General features: G+C 42.6%; 1 protein-coding gene across 5 annotated transcripts in view; it reads right to left on the bottom strand.

The window, feature by feature from the left end:
• The window catches only part of HDAC9 (histone deacetylase 9), a 428,850-nt gene that overhangs the window by 169,715 nt on the left and 235,700 nt on the right, over nucleotides 1–23,435 (bottom strand). For 4 of the 5 annotated variants that reach the window (XM_083467863.1, XM_083467859.1, XM_083467860.1 and 1 more), the window contains one exon: nucleotides 17,169–17,435. In XM_083467863.1, coding sequence (XP_083323989.1) covers nucleotides 17,169–17,435 — 267 coding nt within the window. Of the gene's footprint in view, nucleotides 1–13,405; nucleotides 17,436–23,435 lie in introns of those variants that run through there. The other variant, XM_083467862.1, reaches the window with a different exon arrangement.

Raw genomic sequence — 23,435 nt, 5'->3', positions numbered from 1 at the left:
CTATAAATCTCTCATCTTGGACATCACTCACTACCTCCAGTGCCTAAGCCCAGATATTACAATGGTTTCCGCAAAGGGGTCGGTTGCCACGAGAACATGCTGTAGGCGCAGCTCCTAGCCCCTCTTCTTTCAAAACATCTTGAATTGTATTTCATAACCTCGGCCCACCCACCTTTCACATTTCTGGCTTAGACCAGTAAAAAACAGGCTGCTTTGCTTCCGAGTCCTACAATCCTGCCCTCGGTTATGGGAGGTGTCTGCCTGGCCGCTGTTGGACCAGATGAGGCTTAGACCTGATCCATCAGGGCTCTTTTTGCACATTGAAGCCCCCTGTTATCAGCAGGATTTAAGTACACACAATATTGTATAAGACTGTGGACAAAACATAGTGCTTACACCTCCTGCTCTCATCGGCTTTTTAACCAGGTGGATCTGGAACCAAATTTTTGGCTAGAGTGTAATGGAGGAACTGAGCGGCTTGGTCACTTTCAGTTTCCATTTTCTAATCTCTACTTCAGTTCATGCCATTTCCATAGCTGTTTGCTCCCCCCCTCCCCCCCCCAAAAAAATAAATCCACAGGAATATTAGTCTGGGCTTATGCACATATTTCTTACTCCTTTTTGCAGGCAGATTTGCTCAATATATGCATCATTGCAAGTAATCTCCCCTAATATAATTAATTTTGCACATTATTTTATCAGTGTGCACATTTTTTGTACACTTTTGGGAGGGGAGTTTGGAGGACACTGCAGAATTCTGAGAAAGAAGATGTCAAAGAATAGCTGCATTTGTGTTGGCGTATGGGTTCAGAAAGTGCAAATCAGCTAGTTTTGCATTAAAACATGGAGCGAACTAATTTCTCTCCCATCCCTAGAAAACATTAGTATCATATTCCTTAAACTAAGTGATTTATTCCAAAGCAGAATTAGAGATGCAAGAAGCTTTTGACACATTTGCTTCTTTCTTTCTTCCTTCCTTCCTTCCTTCCTTCCTTCCTTCCTTCCTTCCTCCCTCCCTCCCTCCCTCCCTCCCTCCCTCCCTCCCTCTCTCTCTCTCTCTCTCTCTCTCTCTCTCTGTGTGTGTGTTTTAAGAAGATCAGACCAACATACCTATCCTACCTTTGGGAGGTAGGATAGGCTTGGAGATGGCAACCTCCACAGGGCCACCCAAAGACCTTCCTTCCTGAGAATGGAACTGAGAATGGAACTAGGCATTCTGCTCAAAATACAGCTGTAGCACGGAGGCACCACCTTACAGAATTCACCCCCTTTGCCAATCAAGATGTCAGCACACGAATCCATGCCATCACTTATCATCATGTGGTAATGCAAATATATTTGACCTAGGATGTTTTCTCAGCCAGCTCAGACCATAGGCCCATCTAGTCCAGCCCTGTCTATTCTAACAGTGATTTCTTCACCATTTCATGCTGTTATCTTTCCCATCATCTGAAATGTCATACTTAAGAACATAAGAAGACAAGAGTATGCTGGAATAGATGGCTCACTGGCCTGGGCAAGCAGGGCAGCAGGACCTGAACACAAGAGGATTCTCCTCTCTTGAGGTTTCCAGCAACTGGTATTCAGAAACATACAGTCTCTGACCATGGAGGCAGAGCAGAGCCATTAAGGCTGGTAGCCATTGATATCCTTTACTTCAATAACTTTTAAATAACAAGCCAGGGATTGAACATGGCACCTTCAGCATGTCGTCAGTGTGGCAGCATCTCTTAGCTATATCACCTGCATTCTCTATCACCTGTGCTAGGCAAGCACCTTTGCTATATTGTTTTTAGGCACCTGCTAAAAATGTGTTCGATAAGGAAAGCCAATCAAGTCATACAATTTTATTATATAATTATATTTTATACTTTTCTCATACTTTGCTTAATTTTAGGTTAGCTTGCTTTCAGCCTTTGATTTTATCGGGGGTTGGGGGGATTTAATGAACATTTTACATTCTATGAAAACCCCTTGGAGGTTGTGGGTGATTAAGCAATCTATAAATCCCGTTAAATAATAGTCCCCCTTGAATAATATTTCCTGGAGGGTTGTGGTCAGATATTTGTTTCCATTGAACATGGAATTTAACGTGGCCTTTGAACTACTGGTGACAAATGAGTGTTCCTCACCCCCTCACGAAAAGAAAAGAAAAACCACCTGGATTGATGAAAAAACCATTTGCCATTTCCAAAATATTTTGACAGCATTGCCACTGAACTCTAACAATGCTACTAGGTGGCACCTAAGATAACAGGACTACTTTTCTGCTTACATTCCACAAGGTTATGGGGTTTTGGTTTTTAGCTCTAAGGAAGTTTGACATCCAAACCTCAACTTAACACTGCTAAAATCTGTATTTGCAAGGTAAATGCACAACCTTGTCTGTCTCTTCGCCCAGACACACACATCCTTGGGATAGCTGTGTTTGCATTTGTACCTATTACGCAGACAGACCACAGAAACACGTGTGCAGCAGTTTCGCAGGAGCCAAGGCTAGGCTGAGCCCAAGCCTGTCCTATTATTTTAGTGCACTCCCACTAACCTTTCTAGAAGTTGTGGTGAACCACAAAGAAGGTAGGGAGCTGCTCCCTCCATAAATTATCTTCAAAGGAAGGTTCAATCACAGATCATTTAAAAAACGTTGGAAGCTGGAACGGCAAGAGAGCAACGTGCAGAGACCCTCTGTGTTAGCTGCAGAAAAAGATTTCTAGAAACTCCTCGCAGAGTCACCAGTTTGTTAGGTATCTTCTACAACTAAAAGAGTACAAAAAGCGGCTACTGGGAACAGGGGTGAGTGAGGGAAGGTTATTGTTTTCTTGGACCCAAAACCAGCAATGGCTTCCTTCCTGTAGTCCATTTGCCTGTGTTATGCTGATCACCTGTGCCCTCTTACTGCCTCCATTTATTCTGCTACAGCTGATAGCTGTGATCACATCTAAACAGGATGTGGGGCAAATTTCATTAGAGCCACATTCGCAACATAGCCTTCAAGTACTGTGATACTGCTTTCAACAGTCATGGCTCCACCCCACCCCCAAAGAATTCTGGGAACTAAGGCCATTGAGAGTTCTTAGGAGCTGCCTGTTCCCCTTAAAGAACTGCACTTCCCAGAGTTCCTTGGGAAGAGGGACTGGTTGTTAAATCCCTCTTCGTGCTACAGGCTAGTTTCTACACAAGCTCACGCCTCTCTATTCTCCGTCAGAGGCGTTGTAGGAGTTCAAGGGCACATTCCAGCCAGTCAGAAGCACTGTGGTGGGGAGGGGAGGGGGAGCAAGGCCAGTGATGGAAATTCCCTCAAGGACCTGGCAGTGCTGCTAGGAGGGCTGTAGTCAGCCCCCCAGGCTTCTTCACCTCTGTCTTTATGTCATTTTCCTATATTCTTTCCAGTTCCATTTTCACTTTGTGGACTAAAGTAGTGAGGAGCTATTAGCCATGCTGGCTGGGGCTGATGGGAATTGGAGAGTTGGAAATAATAATAATAATAATAATAATAATAATAATAATAATAATAATTTATACCCTACCCATCTGGCTGGGTTTCCCCAGCCACCCTGGGTAGCTCCCAACAGAATATTAAAAACATGATAAAACACCAAACATTAAAAACTTCCCTAAACAGGGTTGCCTTAAGATGTCTTCTAAAAGTCAGATAGTTGTTTATTTCCTAGACATCTGATGGGAGGGTGTTCTACAGGGCTGGAGCCACTACCAAGAAGGCCCTCTGCCTGGTTCCCTGTAACCTCACTTCTCGCAGTGAGGGAATCTCCAGAAGGCCCTTGGAGCTGGACCTCAGTAGATGGTTAACAGAGTCCACAAGACCTCCTTTTTAGTAAACCTGCACCCCATTATCCACCCCAATTATCCATACCCTCCAACATTTCTCTGATGAAAATTGGGACATCCTATCCAGGTCATGACCGGGTATCACACACCTCTGCTGGCAAGCAGTGCTGTTTCCATCTAAGCAGCATGGTGAGTCCTGCTGGTTTAGAAACTGGATCAAAAGAACACAGCCTTATAATGAGTGAAACCATTGAGCCATCGAAGCTCAGTACTGTGTACACTGACTGGCAGCATATCTCCTTTAAACAGGAGTTTTTCTCCAGCTGTAACCTACAGATTCTGGAGATTGAACCTGAGAGCTTCTGCATCCATAACACCTCCCACTGATATGGCCCCTCTTGGGCTGTGCTCATAAGTAACTGAATTATTGTTTATTTCCCATTCATATCTAACTGAATCTGCGGAAGAAAATGAGGGTGTAATCCCGAGACACACATGCTGAAGCCCTATTAAAATCAACGGGAGTTAAACGTGGGTGTAAGAGCCATCGATTTCAACGTAACCCAGTTTTGCCACCTTTCAACGTCTCCCTGAAGTCAACAACGTGAATTTTCCTGAAAGTTCAGCTTGACAAATTTGCACTGAAAGCAATGGGGCTTCAGTCAGCCACTGCTAACTCGTTCCATTGGTTTTGGTGAGGCTGAATCACAACTAACTTTACCTGGTCTGGGCTCAAAGAGTTTATTCTAGAATCATTAATTTTAGCACTTTTGCTGCGGCCTGGTACATGGGAATCACCCGGGGAATTGGCCATGCGATAGGTTATTTGGAGTAATTGGTTTAGAGTTGGTTCCTGTTCCCACTGAGCTCCTTCTTCCTGATGGGAGATTGCATTTGCTTATATACATAAACATACAGAGTGCCTTTAATAAATTGGGGCTGAATGCGTTCTATACATTTTTTGGTTTTGGCTCAATTTGCTGTACACAGAAATTTGTTCTCAAACTATGTTTAAATCATTACTGGCCTCACGACTGTGTTTATTGAGATAAATGCCATTTCCCCCTTTTGAGTGGTAGCAGTTATCTGTGGTATTACAAGCTGGCTTCCCAACAGAAGAATAATCAGTGGTCAATTTGTCTTTCAGGCACTTCATCAACCAGCTGGGTAAATATTAAGATGGAGATCCCACAGAAAAAACTGCTCTTCGTTTACACACACATCTCCTAACTACAGCCAAATTCCACCTGAATTTGTAGAGCTGCTCCATTTGTGGAGGTGCTCCAGGACCGCACTGGATCCTGTACAGCTTTCTTTGATAATCTTACCATTGGTGTGGACCTCCAGCCTTGACAATCAGGACCCTGAAGACCAGCCTGCAAATAGCTATATGCCTGATCACCTGTGGCAATTCAAAATAATATCTAGGCAACCAGGCAAAACTTGATAAACTGAAGGAGAGTTTCCTTCTGCCATCTATGTACCACAAATGGAGGACAGATATGTGTGGGCAGGTAAGGTAGTAAAAGCTTTTTGTGAGCAAGTCACAAAGAGTGGTGGCTTGACTCTAGTGTAGTCATACCTGCATTCCTGCCCCACAAGATTCGGAGCTTTGAAGGCTACAGGTGTGATCTCTACATTGACAGCTGGTAAGATTTTTCTAATGGCCAGGCTATTCCTGCACAGATATGCAGACAAGCCACCCCATATTTCTGAATAACTCTGGTGTCTCTCTCCGCCCCTCACCCCCCCCCCATTTTGCTAGTGGAGGGGCAAACACATAGGGCAGCCATTTAAGCACCACCCAAAAAGTGGGCACCGATTTGCACAATAAAACTGAACATGGTTGTATTCCTGTGTTTAGATCCACCCATGCTGATTTACAGAAATAATAAACCACAGAAAACAGAAATAACTGTTGTGATTTGCACATAAATGCAATGCATCTCACCATGGGGGGGGGGGGAAGAGAAAATACTGTGAGCAGGTGACCCGTGGTAGACAACTTCAAGGGCCCTGCTTGCTCTCCCTTCTTTGTCTTTAAACCAGACATGGACCAGGCAGCCCTCCAAATAGAAGACCGTCTTCTGAAGAGTAGAATGCACAGCAAATGGCCCCCGATTCAGTCCCTGGCATCTCCAGGTTGAGCTGAGAAATGGATCCTGTCTGAAACTCTGCAGAGCTACAGTCAGACCCGGTGATCTCCAACCTTTTCAGAATCAGACCCACCTTTAACTGACAAGGTTGCACCTGGGGATCCATTTATTTTATTTAAACGGCCTTGGCCCTGTATACCTGAAGGAGCGTCTCCACCCCCATCATTCTGCCCAGACACTGAGGTCCACTTCTGAGGGTCTTCTGGCAGTTCCTTCACTGCGAGAAGCCAAGTTACAGGGAACCAGGCAGAGGGCCTTCTTGGTAGTGGCACCCACCCTGTGGAATGCCCTCCTGTCAGATGACAAGGAGATAAAGAACTATACAACTTTTAAAAGACATCTGAAGGCAGCTCTGTATGGGGAAGTTTTTAATGGTTGATGCTTTATTGTGTTTTTAGTATTTTATTGGGAGTCACCCAGGGTGGCTGGGGAAACCCAGCCAGGTGGGCAGGGTATATATGTATGTGTAAATAATAAAAATAATAAAAATAATAATAACCATATATTTGTATGGGTGGCTGTGCTGATGTTGCAGCTCACCTCAGATCAGCCCACCCAGCAGCAGATCCCGACCTACCAACGGAAGACCTTCCAACCATAGCTGTCAACTTTTCCCTTTTCTTGCGAGGAATCCTATTCGGAATAAGGGATTTTCCCTTTAAAAAAGGGAAACGTTGACAGCTATGCTTCCAACACTTGGACTTTGTTATTTATTTAACCCATATATACCTGCACTTACTCCTATATGCCCATTTTATACCAGGCCTTTGGCCAGGGCACAGCCTGACTCCCTCCCTCGGCAATCTTCGCAGAGCTCTGGCCCAATGGTTGCTAGTGGCTTGAATTAATTAATTTTTATAATGAATGATTTTAGAATGTTGTTTATGTTGTACTTTTGTACTGTTTTATTGCTGTTAGCCGCCCTGAGCCCGGCTTCGGCTGGGGAGGGCGGGATATAAATAAAATTTATTATTATTATTATTATTTGTTTTCCATCTGTTGTTATCTCTGTTTTATATACCTTATGGAATGAAATTTTAAAAATCTTCACACACAAAAACGGTGTGTAGACCATGAAGGGCTATAGCTCAGTGGCAGGGCATCTGCTTTGTGCAGAAGGTCTCAGGTTCTCATCCTTGGTGGAAAGTCACGCGTTCAACGAAACCTCTACCTGAATCCATGAGCAGCTGTCTGCCCGTGTAAGCAAGAGAGACCACTTCCTACACCTCTGCGAATTAGTTCAAAAGGAAGCAGTCGTTTGGTGCTTGATGCATTAAAAATGAAGGCAAATTAAAAACAAAGTGGTACTGCCAGACCACCAAAAGCTAAATCAAAATTAAATTCATTATAATGAAATAAACACAGCCGGGGCCTTCCTCCCCACCCCACCCCTCCCCACATTGTGCCACGCTAGCAGCAGAGTCTAAAATAAACTGTGATTCATGTCTCTTTAATTTCTGCTAACAAAGCTCATTTCTAAACCAGAAAACTTTTTCATATAGGAAACCTCAGAATGTGACAGTTCATCTTCCGATCCTTAATGTTTCTCTTTCAGCTCAACAGGGCCAAAATGTCATTCTCTCTCTCCCTCTCTCTCTTTTTTGCAAAGCAAAAAAAGAAATCAAAGCCAAATGGTAAAAAAATGCAAAGTTTGGTTAAACAAACAGTCGGCATTTCAGGTTTTTTTTTATCTGCAGCCTGCAGAGCAACTAAACAAAGCCAAGATATTGTCCATCTCTTTGACAGACAATGAGCCTCACAGGTCCAGCATGACATGCCCGGGGCTGGCACGTGATTGGAGTAATTAAATTAAATAGCAGGAAACATGTTTTCCATATGCCACTGCCTGGCCACACACAAACTGTAACAGTAAATCTTTTATGCTAGGCCAGTGCTGGGAAAAGCGTAATCGTTTGAGAAATGTAAGATGCTCACAAAAAGAAAAGTTAAAGTTAAGAATAATAAAGAGCCTTCATCAACTCCCTGCCATTGTGCCCAAATGGCCTGCGTGGATATCTGTGTATTTGGAAGGCTGCAAGGTCAAATTGGCAAGATCCAACAGTTTAGGGAATCGGTAATGCTCAAGTTTCGTGTTTTCAAGAACCCTTCTGAATTGGTGTAGCCTGCCCCTGTCAAAACTGTGCAGATGCACACATTGTTAAAAGAGATTCACACAACTTTCTCCTTTGAGAAATACAAAGAGTCCTGCTGGATTAGGCAAAAGATCCATATAGCCCAACCAGCTAGATACCTCTGAAAAGGCCTTGAGCAGGGCATCAAGGCCATCATCCTCTCCTGTTATTGCTCCCCCAACAAGTGGGAGGAGCACAGAGAGAAGAAATGCCACGGTGCATCTGAAGCAGCACAACTGGGTGCCCCAGCTGCAACAAAACATGTCTCTCCTCCATCGGTCTCTACAACCTTCCAACAGTTGGGTAAAAGATTCCTGCAATGCAGAGGGTTGGGTTAGAGGACCCTCATGGCCCTTTCCAACCCTACAAGTCTATGATTCTATTATTCTTTCTATGAGGGCGTCTTCCCCCAACTTCCAGCCTGGCACTGAAATGCAAAACTCAATGCAGGTTCAAGGTAGTTCCACTGCATTTTAGGTGACCTGCACATTCGGGGGCGGGTGGTGGTGGTGGAAAGTACATGGTGCAACCTCCCCAAAGCTGCTACGCTCCTTCAATTACAGGTGGTTGGATGATGCCTCTTGCCTATAGGAAGTAAGCGTGTCAGGTAGATACTTTGCCTTCTTCCTAACTTGATGGTTGTTTCTACACACAGACATTTTTAAAGAAAGCTGGGACAGAGATGGGAGCTGGTGGTCCTTCAGATGTTGCTGGACTCCAGTTCTCAGCCAACCTGGCCAGTGGCTAGGGATGATGTGGGCCGGGTCCAACATCTGGAGGGCTACAGGTTTCCTATTCCCGACTAGGAAGATATTCCATCATTTGATGGCCCATTTGCATTGTTAAGGAGCCGAGTCCCAGGAAGGCTGTACAATATGCCTTCTTCTTGATGTGTATATTGGCTCTTAGCTACGTAGTAGATTTATCAGCACTTTCTGATGTTTCCAGTGGAATTGCCATTGGCAGGCTGAACTAATCTGTCACCATTGGCTTTGTTTGGCAGAGGATGATCACAACTAGCTCAAATGTGTGCTGGTAAAGAACCCCTAGCTCAGCTGCTCAGCAGACGCGGGTGCCAGATTAGATCACCGGTAAAGCTTAGAGGATCCATCCGCCAAGATTACGAGCCTATTTGGAAGAAGCACCTCATCAATGATTGTCATGGTGGTAGAACAGATTAATCACTACTATTTTGAAAAAAGAGATGTCTAGAAAATTTCTCATATATGATAAACCTCAGCCATCATTATAAAATGTGTTTCAACATAAAGAAGAATGTATTTTGGAGAGAAAACCCTGCTTGGCACACTAAGACTGTTGTTTGCCCAATAACCTTTTGGCAAAGCACTAAACTAAGTACTTATTTCACTTCATTTAATAAGAAATGCACGCAACTTGCACAAATGCGCCAAATATATGTCGTTTCTTTTTAAATGCACCATACCAACGGAACACAAAACTTGTAATGAACACCCTGAAATCCAGAAGTAGTAGTCACTGTGAGACCAAGATATGGTGCTGCCTGAGGCAAAGAACAAAGTCCACAAGTCCAACTCCACATACCAAAGCCAATCAAACCAGGTGTTGAATCTTCAAATTTGGCAATGGAACAGCATGCGCCACCATATCTGAAGTGTGCAAGCTAGCTTTAAGGCTAACAGTGGACAGGCCACACAGCTATACCACCCCTTAAAATCTCAGTGCCACTCCCCACTCTCCAGCATCGGTTGTCCGAGTCAGCCACCCCACTTGATTAATGGTAGGGCCTGTTCTGGGTAACAGCACTGATGTTCAATGATGCAGCCCTGTGTCCATCAACAGGACTCTCCCATTGTGAAGCCAGGTTAGGACAAAATCATCCAGCTATAGGCCACCTCAAAATCAGGAATACTTAAAGAACAATATTATAGCTGTTCACATGGAAGTAGACCCATTGAAGTAAGCCCAGTGTTTTACAGGATTATACTTCTTGGAAACATCTTAAAAGAAAACAGTGAGAGAGGCAAGTCTTGGGCTTGAGCTTGAAGTTGGCTTTTTTTAATGATTACATACTGTACTGCAAAAATCTAAAGTACCTTCCTCTAGGTACTGGAGGCTGGGATCTGAATAACTGTTATGGACCCATGAGGGAGAAGCTCATTGTCATAAACTGGCAGGACAATGGGAAGGAGAAAGAGGATCCCGGCAAGCGGTGTAGCTGTGACTGGGACACACCGGGGCAAGCAGGAGATGGGGAAGTACTCACAGGGTGACGGAGGGTGGGAATCAGGAACCAGAGCAGCAGGAACCATCACCAGAGCCAGAGGGGCCCTTGTCTCCATGATCGCAGTGGGCTTTGAACTATAGGGAGCAGCAGGAGGGACGCTCTAGGAGGTTGAGGCAAGCAAGGTCCCACAACCCAGCTTCCTAGCTGGCCAGGTGGGGCTCGCTAGCTCCGGAAGGAGGTGTGTGATTCCTCAGCTGGTGGAGGCTTGGAACAGGTGAGGGTCACTTGCCTCATCAAGCCCAGATGCTGCAATCAGCAGGCAAAATACAAAAGGGAAGCAGAGCTGAGGTGCTGTGTCTGCTCAACTGCCCATGGCTTGGATGCTTCTGGGCCTCTATGGGACTGTGCTTGGGGTATGACTCTGGACTGTATCCTGACTGTTGGACTTGATTTAATTGGATTGACCTTGGACTTTGTTTCCTGATCTTCGGACTTTGCTTGTGTGGATTGACCCCTGGTCTTTGAACTTTGGACTTGACATACTGACTTGCTGCCAGGTAGGCCAGGGGTTCAGGACACTCAAGCACAGCTGAGACTTCATTCTTTCCATGCAGCTGTTCCCACAAACTAGATGAGCAAACTACTTTTGAATCTAAACACAGACCTCTCTTTAGCAACAGTAAAACAGTAGATGAGAACAGACAAAGCAAGAGATGACACTCTGGCTACCTACTCGTGTCATTCTCTCTCCTCACATCTAACCTTGCATGCACATCACTTCTTTGGATCTTGGCCCCATGCAAAACTTGGCTATTAAAGTGACCATTTAATTTTTTTAAAAATAAAAAAGCTAAGCAACAAGTGTGCTAGTAGGCAGGGGTGACTCCAGAAAACACTTGTTCATGGAAGTGAACGTACAGTAAAGACCTTTATTAGTGGAGTAAAAATTTAATCCATACTATAAAGTTAAAGGGACCCCTGACAGCTAAGTCCAGTCGCGAACGACTCTGGGATTGTGGCGCTCATCTCGCTTTACAGGCCGAAGGAGCCGGCGTTTGTCCGCAGACAGTTTTTCTGGGTCAAGTGGCCAGCATGACTAAGCCACTTCTGGTGAAACCAGAGCAGCGCACGGAAATGCCGTTTACCTTCCCACCAGAGTGGTATCTATTAATCTACTTGCACTTTTTGGCGTGCTTTCAAACTGCTAGGTTGGCAGGAGCTGGGACCGAGCAATGGGAGCTCACCCCGCTGCCGGGATTCAAGCTGCCAACCTTTTGATCGGCAAGCCCAAGGCTCAGTGGTTTAGACCACAGTGCCACCCGCGTCCCAATCCATACTATACAGGACCTTAATACAGTCTGATAGAGAATTAGTCATCACTGTTGGTAGGGTCCCTAAGTATCTCAATAAAATTGCAGGGACAAATAATTTCAAATGTTAATTTGGAGTATTAAAATTTTAAATCTAATACATAGGAGAGAGAAAAATATATCTTAGTCAGTTCCTGAGTGGAGAATGGAATCTCCTGCATCTATCTAAAAGTACCTCAGGATACCAGTGAAGATAAAACAGGGAAAAGAGAGCTTGGAATTACAAATTTTGAACATGGCGTGTGACATCTAGTTGCAGAGAAATTGGTCAACAAAGATTTGCCCTTTCATTCACTGCAGCTAAGATTTCAGACAATGATGGAAATGGAAGATGTTGAGTGAAATTTAGTTACACTGAAATCAGTTGAGACTTTGCCATTAATTCAATGCAACTCCATCCTTTACTCAAGGATGGAAATGAAGATGGCAAGAACAGCATAGTTGCGTTGAAAAGAGACTGAATTTATTTCAGTGAGGACTTTGGTGGGAATGATTGGATTGCAGGACTGTGTTGCCAATGAATGAAATTGCATTGCTCCGCCTACATTAGTTACTGGCAGGGAACATCTTGAAGATCCAAGAATCATGGCAGCATTTGTAGCGGCATCTGCAAAAATGAGCGCCATTTATAAAACAGCTGGAACCCACAGAAGATGGTTTGCATATCCAGATGCAGAGTCCAGTCGGCCAGTTATGCACATTTTGCCTGTTTTTAGATCTCTCTTTCTTAAAAGTTGTATGCCAGCAATGCATTTCCACAATATGCAGACCATAACAATGTCGTGTAAGTATTCTAGTTCCATGAAGCACCTTTAAAAGCCACCTTGTCCTCAATGGGGTGATCACCCCAAGGAGGCATGGCTGGCTTCCAAAGGTAGTGCAATCTCTTCCCTGAGCTCCCTTGGCTCAGATTTTACTCTTGCTTGAACTGAAGGTGAAGTGCTCTCTGGTTCCTTCCTATCCAGTCCACCACCAGTTGTGGTACCTATTGCACACATGCAAAGATATCTGAAGACCACAAAGAGTGGGGATCAATGTCTAGGCAACCCATTTGCCCACAGATAATGATGTGCAGCACATCCCATACCAGACTGAATATAAAGTTTTTACAAGGGTTCTGAATGCTGCTCAGATACAGGGGCCTTATATCCCTCTATATATGCCTCCAGGGCCACGTGTCCCATTGATTTTGCTGAAACTTAAATGTAACCACTTTGTTCCAGACTGAGCCCACCAGCTTATAGGAAACCATCTTCAAAGGAAAGGTCCTTACCTGTGATGTTTTAGCATTGTTATTTTATATATAGATATAAAGACCCCAAATCTGCTAATCATCAGCATCACTTAAAACTTCTACATCTTTTCATAGGCAAATAAGTCACTTTAGATTTTTTTTTGGGGGGGGGACTTTGGAGTAACAATTGTTAGCTATCAAAATTCTGGATAACCAGAAAACTGGTATTTACTTGTGTTATTGCAGTTTTTTGATGATGCAATGGTTGACCCACATGTTCAAGACAAATGTGATGAGGATAAAATGAACATGCACAGATACTTCCATTTTTGTACGATGTGTAATGGCTGAAGTGGGATCAAGTAACAGGTCAAAAACAGACTTTGTGTAATGGAATAAAAAGCATGCTCCTAAATCTGTTCCTTCCACAATAATAAGCAAATATATTTGCCTATATCAAAGAGAAAGCAGTGCCTTAGAATTATCAAGTTTACACAAAGCCAAGTATGTGAAAGGGAATCTTTTGAGAAAAAAAAACTTTATTTGAGAAAGGAATATATAGACTTGTATCAGAAGGCAAAATAGGGAACATACAAACAGAATATATTTACAACACAAAACAAGAGATCACCAAAGGTGTAAATTATAATAAATACAATAGATTTAAAATGTGACAATTAGCAATTAGAAAGATGGTTGCGTAAACCCAGTTTTCCTTTTTCACTGGTTCCAGGTAACTTCTCTCTTTTAAAAAAAAATGAGTGGCATGAAAGTCCACTGGCTATACTGGGGAAACTCTCCTGAATTCTTTATAAAAATATCTTTACAGTTACACACTTTTGAAATATTATTGTACAAAAGTTTGCTTATATCCAGATATCCGCCCAAATAAAATGTATTTTAAAAGATGCTCTATCCTTTGTTGAGTGGGCTAAGATCAGACTGTGAAAAAGAATGTACAAGATGGGAAAATATATTTTCACAAATGTCTACTTTATGGATCTAAATATCAGATTTCTTACTTTTCTTCAAGAAGGAAGATGATCTCTCTGTTTACATTAAAGCCCTTAAATCTGGAAGTCGGTGTTCATGCATCTTCTAATAAAGCTGATGGAAACATTTTTCGCTGGCCCTCTACTGAAATTAGCATTTTGCTCCTAAACATTGGCATGACATTCTGCACTGCCACCACACACACAAGAAAATGGGCTGTGTGCATTTAAGAGCTAGTCTGAATAGTGGATTTCTATATTTATGCTTGAGCTATGTTGCACATAAGCAGGATTATGACATAGGGGCATTTCTTCCTAGACTAATTATCACAGGTACTTTTTTAAAATTAGTACCAGCTGAGCAACTGACTCAACTGAACTCCAGGGAATACAAATGTTGGGAAAGTGTACCCAGTTCCCAAAATATGACCTGTCTGGACAACTGCGGTGTAAGGCTGGGCAATATCTGATTTTCAACATTGTGATAGATCACCAGTTAAACATCACAATATACTGATATATCATGATATCTGAAATAAGGATGGAGCTATGTAGAAGCATTGGCGGGCTTCATGTTTTTTCCGGCATGGTGATTTTTGCCGGCGCCTGCTCTTGTGATTTGCTGCACCCTGCAGGAGACAGGGAAGAGCTGAGTTGGCAGAGTTAAGAGGGACAGCAGGAATAGAGAGAAGCATCGGCTGGCTTCATGGTTTCCCCCACATTGTGATTTCTGCCTAGCACACAGACACACACACCATGATTTGCAGTATCATTGCTAGGTCACAAATGCAGCTGATATCGTGATATGGACTTCAAACCCGTTTGGGATTATATAGCAATATATCGCCCAACCCTACCGCTGTGTTGAAGCAATATCTTGAAACAGTCAGAATTGCTTCACACAGCACCACATTCTTCCCTTTAGAGTTTCTTCTGTGAAAGTGTGGGGGAGGAATGTACACCACCACATGTGACAAGCACTCACATGTCTGTCTTTCTGTGTGTATACATGACAGAAAGATGCAATGAGCTACTGCTGTCATAAAATGCACAGGGTGTGGAATAGGTGTATACCATGGGTGGGCAAACTAAGGCCCGGGGGATGGATCCAGCCCAAACGCCTTCTAAATCTGGCCCACTGACGGTCCGGAAATCAGTGTGTTTTTACATGAGTAGAATGTGTCCTTTTATTTAAAATGCATCTCTGGGTTAATTGTGGGGCATAGGAATTCGTTCATTCCCCCCACTAAAAAAATATAGTCCGTCCCCCCAACAAGGTCTGAGGGACAGTGGACCAGCCCCCTGATGAAAAGGCTTGCTGACCCCTGATGTATACACCTGTCACTCAAGACAGCGTGTCTCTTGTGTACACATGTCTTTCTACACTGAAATGATATATTAATAGGAAAATGGTCAACTGTGGCACAAATCATCTTTACTGGTGCAGCAAGCATGAAGGATTTGTTAGCAAGTCTCTTTGTGATACAGCGGTTGCGAGTAGGATAATGTATCTTTGTAGCATTTTATATGGGATTCTAGAAAGTAAAAATGTAAACACCACGTGCGTTTATTAGAACAATTTTTCCATTTGGCAAAACAGCGCTCTCTTTTTGAAAAAGATACTGCACCTTAAAATACCTTAGAAATATAAATATTTTAATAAGGGGGGGGGGGACTGACAAGGATTCCAGGTCAGTTTTGGATTATCCATATTAAAGGGGGCCTTGTATTAATGCATCTTTAGCTTCACAAAAGTAAACCTCTACAACAAAGTAAACATATCAAAAGGGAATATAAAGGAAATGTTTCACTGGAAAGCTTCCTTAACAATTTCCCTACTTGCTTTGTTATTTTCTTTGACAATAAATCATTTCATAGAGTGCCCTTTAGAAAACAGAGAATAAAACCCTATCCTCTGCTTCCCTTTGCCCCCTCTTACATTCCTCAGTGCATGAATCACTTGGACTTCCTGTTTCTATAAGGCATTTCCTGTCCACCTTCACACAATTACTTTTCTGCAGGAGAACAGCAGGAACCTGACACAGCAATGGCTTAAGTAAACGGCAGCTTTTGCTACATACTGAGCTGTTCTGATCTTAGAGCATTCGAAAAGACTATGGTCCTTCTGGAGCTGCAACTACCTATAACTGCATGCGTGCCTTAGTAAATAATACTTACAGTATTATTGAAAAGTATTTGCCAACCTGCTCTGTTTTTAGGTATCCTTTGACAAGTTTCCCAAGAGAATCAGACCTAGACATTCCCCTGTACTTGACACACGGAGTGGCTGGCCAGGGGTCTGGGTAAACCAAGTACGCTAAGGCTCAATGGCTTTCACTGGGCACTCTGGGATGAACAGCTGACATATTTTCCAACTAGGAGAGGAAGGTACTGGGAAAAGTTGGCCCCAAGATGGGTGCTGGAAACACAAATGTGTCCCCCTGCTCCTGGTATAAGCATGTAAACCTCCGTGCTAGGCTGTGTGCTATTGTGATACTTAGCTTTTGCTGAATAAATAAATTGGCAATCACCGTCATAATTTGGTTCCTTGCCACCACCATCTCAACACAAATACAGGTATATCATGCATAATGTTGCGCATGAGGGATATCCTCAAAGGAAACAGATGAAGATAGTGATAAAAAGATGGGGCATAAAATTAAGTAGCACAGATAGGGAAAACCAATTTAGTTTTTAAAAGTGCGTTCTATGCCGGTCTTCATTTGCCTTCCAACTCATTTTCTCCAGGTTACATTCTATATACAAAGCTCAGATCACTGGTATTTGGGCTGGTAGTACCAAGGAAGGGGTAAATCCCCTTCTTTTTAACAGTGTTTAGGACTACAGTATGGTACATTATATACAAATTGACAAAAGTATACATTGAGATGTCAAAGAAGTTTAGAAATGGAGCAAAACCAAAAGAGAAGAGAAATTCCGAGGTCTGATCAGCAGTAGCCTGATCAGAAAGTTCACACAACAATGAGTTCCATTTCACTAGAACTAATGTGGTAGAATCCATTGGAGTGAATACCAATTCTACGAATTACCCAAAAGCTCACACGGCAATAAGAGTTTCCCGATCTAACAAGAACCTTCTCACTATGCTTAAGGTGTGAACATATCTGGCGTTGTTAGATTTGCTGATTGCTAAAAACACGCAATTCAATTGAACCCTGTGGATGGGGGAAGAAAAACATGTTGTTCACCAAGGATTCAGAAATGCTTATTATAAGAGTATTCAGATAATCACTTTAATTACGAAGCCTGGAGCTAAATCTTTGCCTATTACCTGTTGCACAAAAGCAGCTTTCTCCCCAGATTCCATTTGCTGACTTTGAATATCATCATCACTGTCCCGTGGTTCCTCTTTCACCTTCACAGCCCCTAAAGGCTGCCCCAGTCTGTCGTCTGAAGAAATGCTACTGCTGTCATCCCTAATGCTGCTACCAAGAGAGGGCGCTCTTTCTTCCTGCATCAAATGTTCTCCATGAAGCTCTTCCTCGGCTTCTTCGAGGCTGCCGGGCTGTTTTAACTGTTCAATAGATTTAGAAAGTATCTGAAACAAAGAAAGAGGATTGGGTGGGGGCAGAAAACATAGAAATAAAAGATGAAATAGCTCTGATTCTTTACAGAGGCCCAAAATGTAGATATCAGAGAACTTCAACGCACTATTAGTGGAAGTCACAGTGAGCTGAAGGATTGCAAAAACAACAACTCTGAATGGTGTTATGAAGACTGTGTACATTACAAAATTTGTATGCCAAAGAGGTGGTGGGGCAGAAAGACCACAGTCTAACCATCCTCAGTTGTCTCCACTTCAGGAAAGAGCAACAGGCAGGCACAGACCACCTCAGAGGCAGCTCCAGGTAAGCTATCCACTTCCCTATGTGGTCCTCTACCACCAACTGTCATGCTAGGAGGACCTGATGAGATGTAGGGATACTGGAGAAGACCACCCCAGAACCTCCTGTAGCTGAACTATCCTCCCCACCCATAAAAAAACAGCATCAGAGCCTTTTACCACCAACTGCACTATGGGTATTACCAGTATCGGTGTAAATTGATTTATACATTAACGAATTGTGGCTACCTTGAAATGGAGAACCCATTGGTCAGCGATTAAATCAGTGGGCTAGATTGATCAATTAAGCCTGTTGGATGCTGTCCACATCATCAATTATATTAATTACTTTCTTCAGTTCAACTATCACTCAAAATACATTATCTTCATTGACATAGTTACTGATAATAGATATTTCTGCAGCTAATGATGCAAAACAGGGGATCGAGACAACACCCCCTCTTTCTATAGCACACAAGCACTCTCCGGTTGCAATCAAAATGGGTGAAGACGACCAAGTGTGCAAAGATACCAGCCACTTATATTCAGAATGGGCAAGAGATACTGGCATTGGAAACATCTGTTGCTGAGCCACCAGGAGTGGCTGACTGCTGAATGGGGCTAGCAGAAAAGTACAGGCTGAAACATCTGTGTGACAGATAATCATCTACAGCTATATGAGTCACTGGTGCTGGGCCATCTGTAAAACATTCCATATGCCAGTTCCTCGGCATCAGGTGGGTTAAAGAGAATCTGAGAGAGAATGAGATCCAGACTGCCGCCCAGTTAGGAAGCATATTTATTCCCTCACTGTACTCCTTCTGCATGCTTTCAAGTTCAAAGTGGGGATATCTTTCTCTTTTGTGATGCATTATAGCACCATTCCTGCAGACCTGATAAGGCAGATGTTGCAACCCTCGTGTGACATATGGGGTAGTTCATGGAAAGAGCACCCTTGGAGCAACTTTACCATTAATATATTAAACGAATTCCAAGGCTTTTTGTAAAGCTGTAGAAAAGGAAATGTATGTATACAGGTGCACTGATGTAACTTTTTTAAAAACAACAAGTGAGCGTGAATGTCCCTGTTTCACAAACGTGACAGCGACATTTTTCCAAGATCATACGGCTGTGAGTCAGTGTGCTGAAATTCAGGTGAGGATCCGGTTAGAGTATTCTAAGTTGAAATTTTAAGACAGCCTTTGAGCTTTCCCAACTGTAACTGAGCACTTCCTTCCCAAGCAGTTGCCACAGATCAACTCCAGATCAGAATGTCAAGGGGAGAGACACACATGGTTTAGATGGGGGCGAGGGGGAATCTGAAAACCAACCCTGTTTTCACAGGAGTGAGGCTTGGAACTAGGGATGCATTTATTTGTCTCCTAGCAGCTGTGAAGAACTGTGAATCTGGCCGCTTCAAAGCCAGCACAAAGGAGAACGCTGGAGAGATCTATCAGAGCTAGGGTTGCATTTGAACAGAGGCACACAAAAGCACTGGGGTGAAACAGCATGGAATTGTTTGTGGCCTAGCAAGTGGGAAGTCAAGTTTGGACAGGGAAGAGGAATTGGGCTTGGGGGACCTGGAGTAGCCAGAACAAGGCTGCAGTGTAGCAAGAGAAGGCTAGATGCCTCGGCACAGAGGTGTAAAAAGAGCAAGAGGGATGATTTCCGTGCTTGGCTAAAGTACTGTTAATGGCACAATATTTCTTTATTACATTTATGCACCAGCTTTATCTTCCAAGTAGCTCAAGGTGGTGTGCATGGTTTTCCTCCTCCCCACTTTATCCCCACAACAACCCTGTGAGGTTAGGTTAGGCTAAGAGATGTTGACTGGACCAAGATCACCCAGGGACCTTCATGGCTGATTTGAACCCTGTTAACTTTGGCTGCATGAAGCCCACAGAATTCTAACACTCAACATGAAAGGTAATCTACCCTCATATTTTGGTGGAAATAGGACCCTTAACTGGTATTCAAAGGAGGCACTCATTAAGATGTACTGTTTTATTTATATATATAATCTAAAATATATGAAGTGCTGCACAAAACAAACAGATCTAGAAAGACAGTACTGTACTTTAATAATGACCATTCAGCCACGTTTGGGCTAACTGTACCAAGTGCAGTTCTCAAAAGTAGTACAGTGGTACCTCAGGTTAAGTACTTAATTCATTCCGGAGGTCTGTTCTTAACCTGAAACTGTTCTTAGCCTGAAGCACCACTTTAGCTAATGGGGCCTCCTGCTGCCGCCGTGCCACCAGAGCACGATTTCTGTTCTCATCCTGAAGCAAAGTTCTTAACCCGAGTTACTATTTCTGGGTTAGCAGAGTCTGTAACCTGAAACGTATGTAACCCGAGGTACCACTGTATTGGCAATTGATCCAAACAGAGAAAGTTACTTAGTGGAACAGCTTCCAGCAAATGGAACCTGGACCTTTTCATTTCTTTTGTTTGCAGGAAATTAAACCGTCAGGAACACGTATAAGCCAAAGTAAACAGCAGCAGCACCAGAGGAAGCATTTTGAGAAATTAGTCTAACGAAGAAAGGACTTCAAAAGGCAGCTGTACCTGGTTCACTCCGCAGGAAAACATGGTAAGTAAATAACCTAGCTGCAGAACACAAGCCATATAAATATATTATATATTTTGCTTACAGCAAGTCTTTTCATGTATTCTTCCCCAAGTGTAAGCTTTCATAAAATCCATAATTTCCTGAAACCCTTTCAATGAAATCGCTGCACAGACATTCAAAGAACAAAGTGCCCTGAGTGTACCTACGAACAGGAGCAGCAGCATAAAGGACTCTGCAGAGATGAGCTGCCCTGTGTGCTGTCTGCAAACTAATCCAAAAAGCACGACACAAATGCCTAAGGGGCATCATTTATACTAGTCAGTTGAGCTAAAACCAATATTATGCACAAATCTGTCCACGCACCTAACCACTTGTGGCAGTAAGCAGAGGCTTGCATATCCAATGAAAACATACCCTCCCACTCCCATTCAACTTCAAACCTTTGAGAGAAAATATCTCTACTAGTTGAAAATTAATGCTTTTTGTAAGCATCCAGAGCAAACAAACAAAGAAAGGATAAAATATTCAAGGTTCCCTAGTTGTGACCTGTTTCTAAGTTCTAGCAATTTTTTCATCCTAAGACCAGTACAAACTGGAGTAGCCATTAATTGACAATTCTTTTTTATTTTATTTTTACAATTTATTGATGTGGTTGGGGTTGTAGCCGAGCAACACCTCAGGAAAGCCCATACACCTCAAGCTGAGACATTTTTCTCTGTAGAGTGAGAATGATAAACTCATTCTACCTTACAGGTCTGTTTTTTTTTTGTAATGATTACTAAAATGATTTCAGGGAAACACATCAAGCACTTAAGGAAAACCACTTTTCAAAATATTTAGGATATTTATTAAAGCGTACAGTAATTGCAAATCTGAGTGTGTATTCATCACGCGATACAACGTGATCACAGGGTTCATAATATGATGCAGTAAGTTTGGATACAGTTCTGAAGACACTCTCTATTAATTGCTTTCCAGGGCTCGTGAAAATATCCGCTATCTTGCTTTCCCTGCAGTTCTAATGTTTTTAGATGTGTGCCAATAACCCAGTGCCAATGGTGCGAGTAGAAATTGCATCTTTTAAGTTATTTGCAGAGACAGGAACAGGAGTCAAAACAGTAAGAGTTCTGTTGTAGAGCCAGTCTTTTGGTACCTATGACAATTAGTTTAACTGGAGCTGCCAGACATACTATCCCGTTTATTGGGCAGAATGGAGTTCTAAAAATTGTGATCAAAGGACTCTACGAGGAAACAAGCTGTCATCTAGACAGAAGTATATTAAATCTGGCAACAGCAAAGACTATCTTTAAAAGGGAAAGCCCAGTTCAGGTTTCCACACGTTCATTTTTCAAAAGCAAGGGCAAGACTCTCCACTGACTTCTGGATGAGATGTCAAAATTTGCATTTCAGCTAAAATGTTTTGAGAAGGTCAGTGTATTGCATCCCTTAGGTATAAACTTCAGACTCCAATGAAGAGGTATACTGTTTCCCACTTCAAACACATGGTCTCTGACAAATGACAGAAGAAACCATGGGGGATCTTCTCCTGCTATAAGGAAGTAAGGCAAACTTTTTGGTCCAGTTGATTGTTTTATTCTTTTTATAGCAGAAACAATTCGGGGTGGGGGGAGCTTTACCTTTGGCCTGTGTTAGCTTTTGCTAGTTATCACCCCAGTCACCGTGCTGGCTTATAGCTGGGATTCATTAACTTTATCAAAGAAAAGAACTCGATCGATTCCTGCAACTCTGCAAGGCTAAACACTCCAAAGGTCTTCTTATAGATCAGTGTTGATCCAGAGGTGCTCTGTAAAACTTTAAAAGACTTCCAAAGTCTTTACATGGCATTGCAATTGTGCTAAAAATAAAAATGAGCTAAAACTACTCACGGCGCAAACAAGGACTTTTCATTCTTACCCATGGGGTGATTTGCTTTCCAAAGCAACTTGTTGTTGCTGTCATTATTATTCACTTTACAGATTGGCATCGAGGGACAAGTCACAACTTGTCACAGTGTGAAACAATTCATGCAGATGCCGGATCATCCTTAATGTTTAAGTGGTTTTCCTGATGTTGCTAAAATGTGTTGATCCAGGTGGGCATCTCTTCATACAGTATCACATGACAACTTTTCAGACCGGGAGTTTTCCCAGTTCCACTGTTACCTCCTTCAAACGTTCCTCAAATAAAGTAAGGTGGGTAGCAACCAAGGAAGAGGCCTTCTTGGTGGTGGCATCCTGCTTGTGTAATTTCCTCCAAAAGAAAATCACTCAGCGCAATATTATTATTTTTGCAATCAGCAAGGAGGTTTTCATTTCCCTGAGCTATGAATACATTGTTATTTCAATTGTTTCATTTTATTATGATTGTGTAGTAAATTCATCCATGACTACTGGTCCTGCCAACTGGGGATGATGGGAGTTGTAGTCTACCAACATCTGGTGACCCAAGGTTGAGAAAGGCTGTTCTGGAGCAACCAACTTTTTATATTGAACGGGACAGCTCAATAGAAATAATGTGTACACTGCAGCATAGCTGGTTACTGAAATTACAGTATTGTTTGGTTTTTAAAGAACTATATTCGTTTCAAGTGAGAAAAAAATTATCTCCCCATACCATTTGCAGTCAAAATGACATCTGGACCTATTTCAGTTCATGCTAGATGTAAGGTTGGTGCCTGACATGTGAAAGGCCTTACAGTAGTTGTATTTTTGGGTGCATATGAAAAACCTATTTATTTAGCAAAACAATGTTAATACCTAGTGAAACGTTACACTTTTTTCTGCTGTGGTTTGTAATATTTATAATTTTAATGTATCATACAAACTGCCCTGGAATTTGATAATGAATGGTGGTATACAGCAATTTTTAATTAAAAAAATAAGTTTGTTAAAAGTTGCAAATGAATACAGATCCATCTTATTTATTAACATTTATATTCCATTTTTTCTGTCCAAAGTAGAATCTTCAAAGTAGCTTTTAAGGATCCAGTCATATAACACAACCCTGCACAACTTTTACCCATCAAACCTATGTATGGCAGCCCACCAGGGGCATTACTAATCTGCCTGACCTGAGTTGCAAAAGTCAAGGGATGTTGTGTAGCACTTGACAGACCATAATGCATACCTGGTGGATTATGTTTG

This window comes from Podarcis liolepis (genome assembly GCF_965112155.1).
Source record: "Podarcis liolepis genome assembly, chromosome: 12".
In the NCBI taxonomy this organism is placed as follows: Eukaryota; Metazoa; Chordata; class Lepidosauria; order Squamata; family Lacertidae; genus Podarcis; species Podarcis liolepis.
The sequence above is the reverse complement of the archived record's forward strand: the minus strand, read 5'-3'. Positions and strand labels throughout refer to the sequence as shown.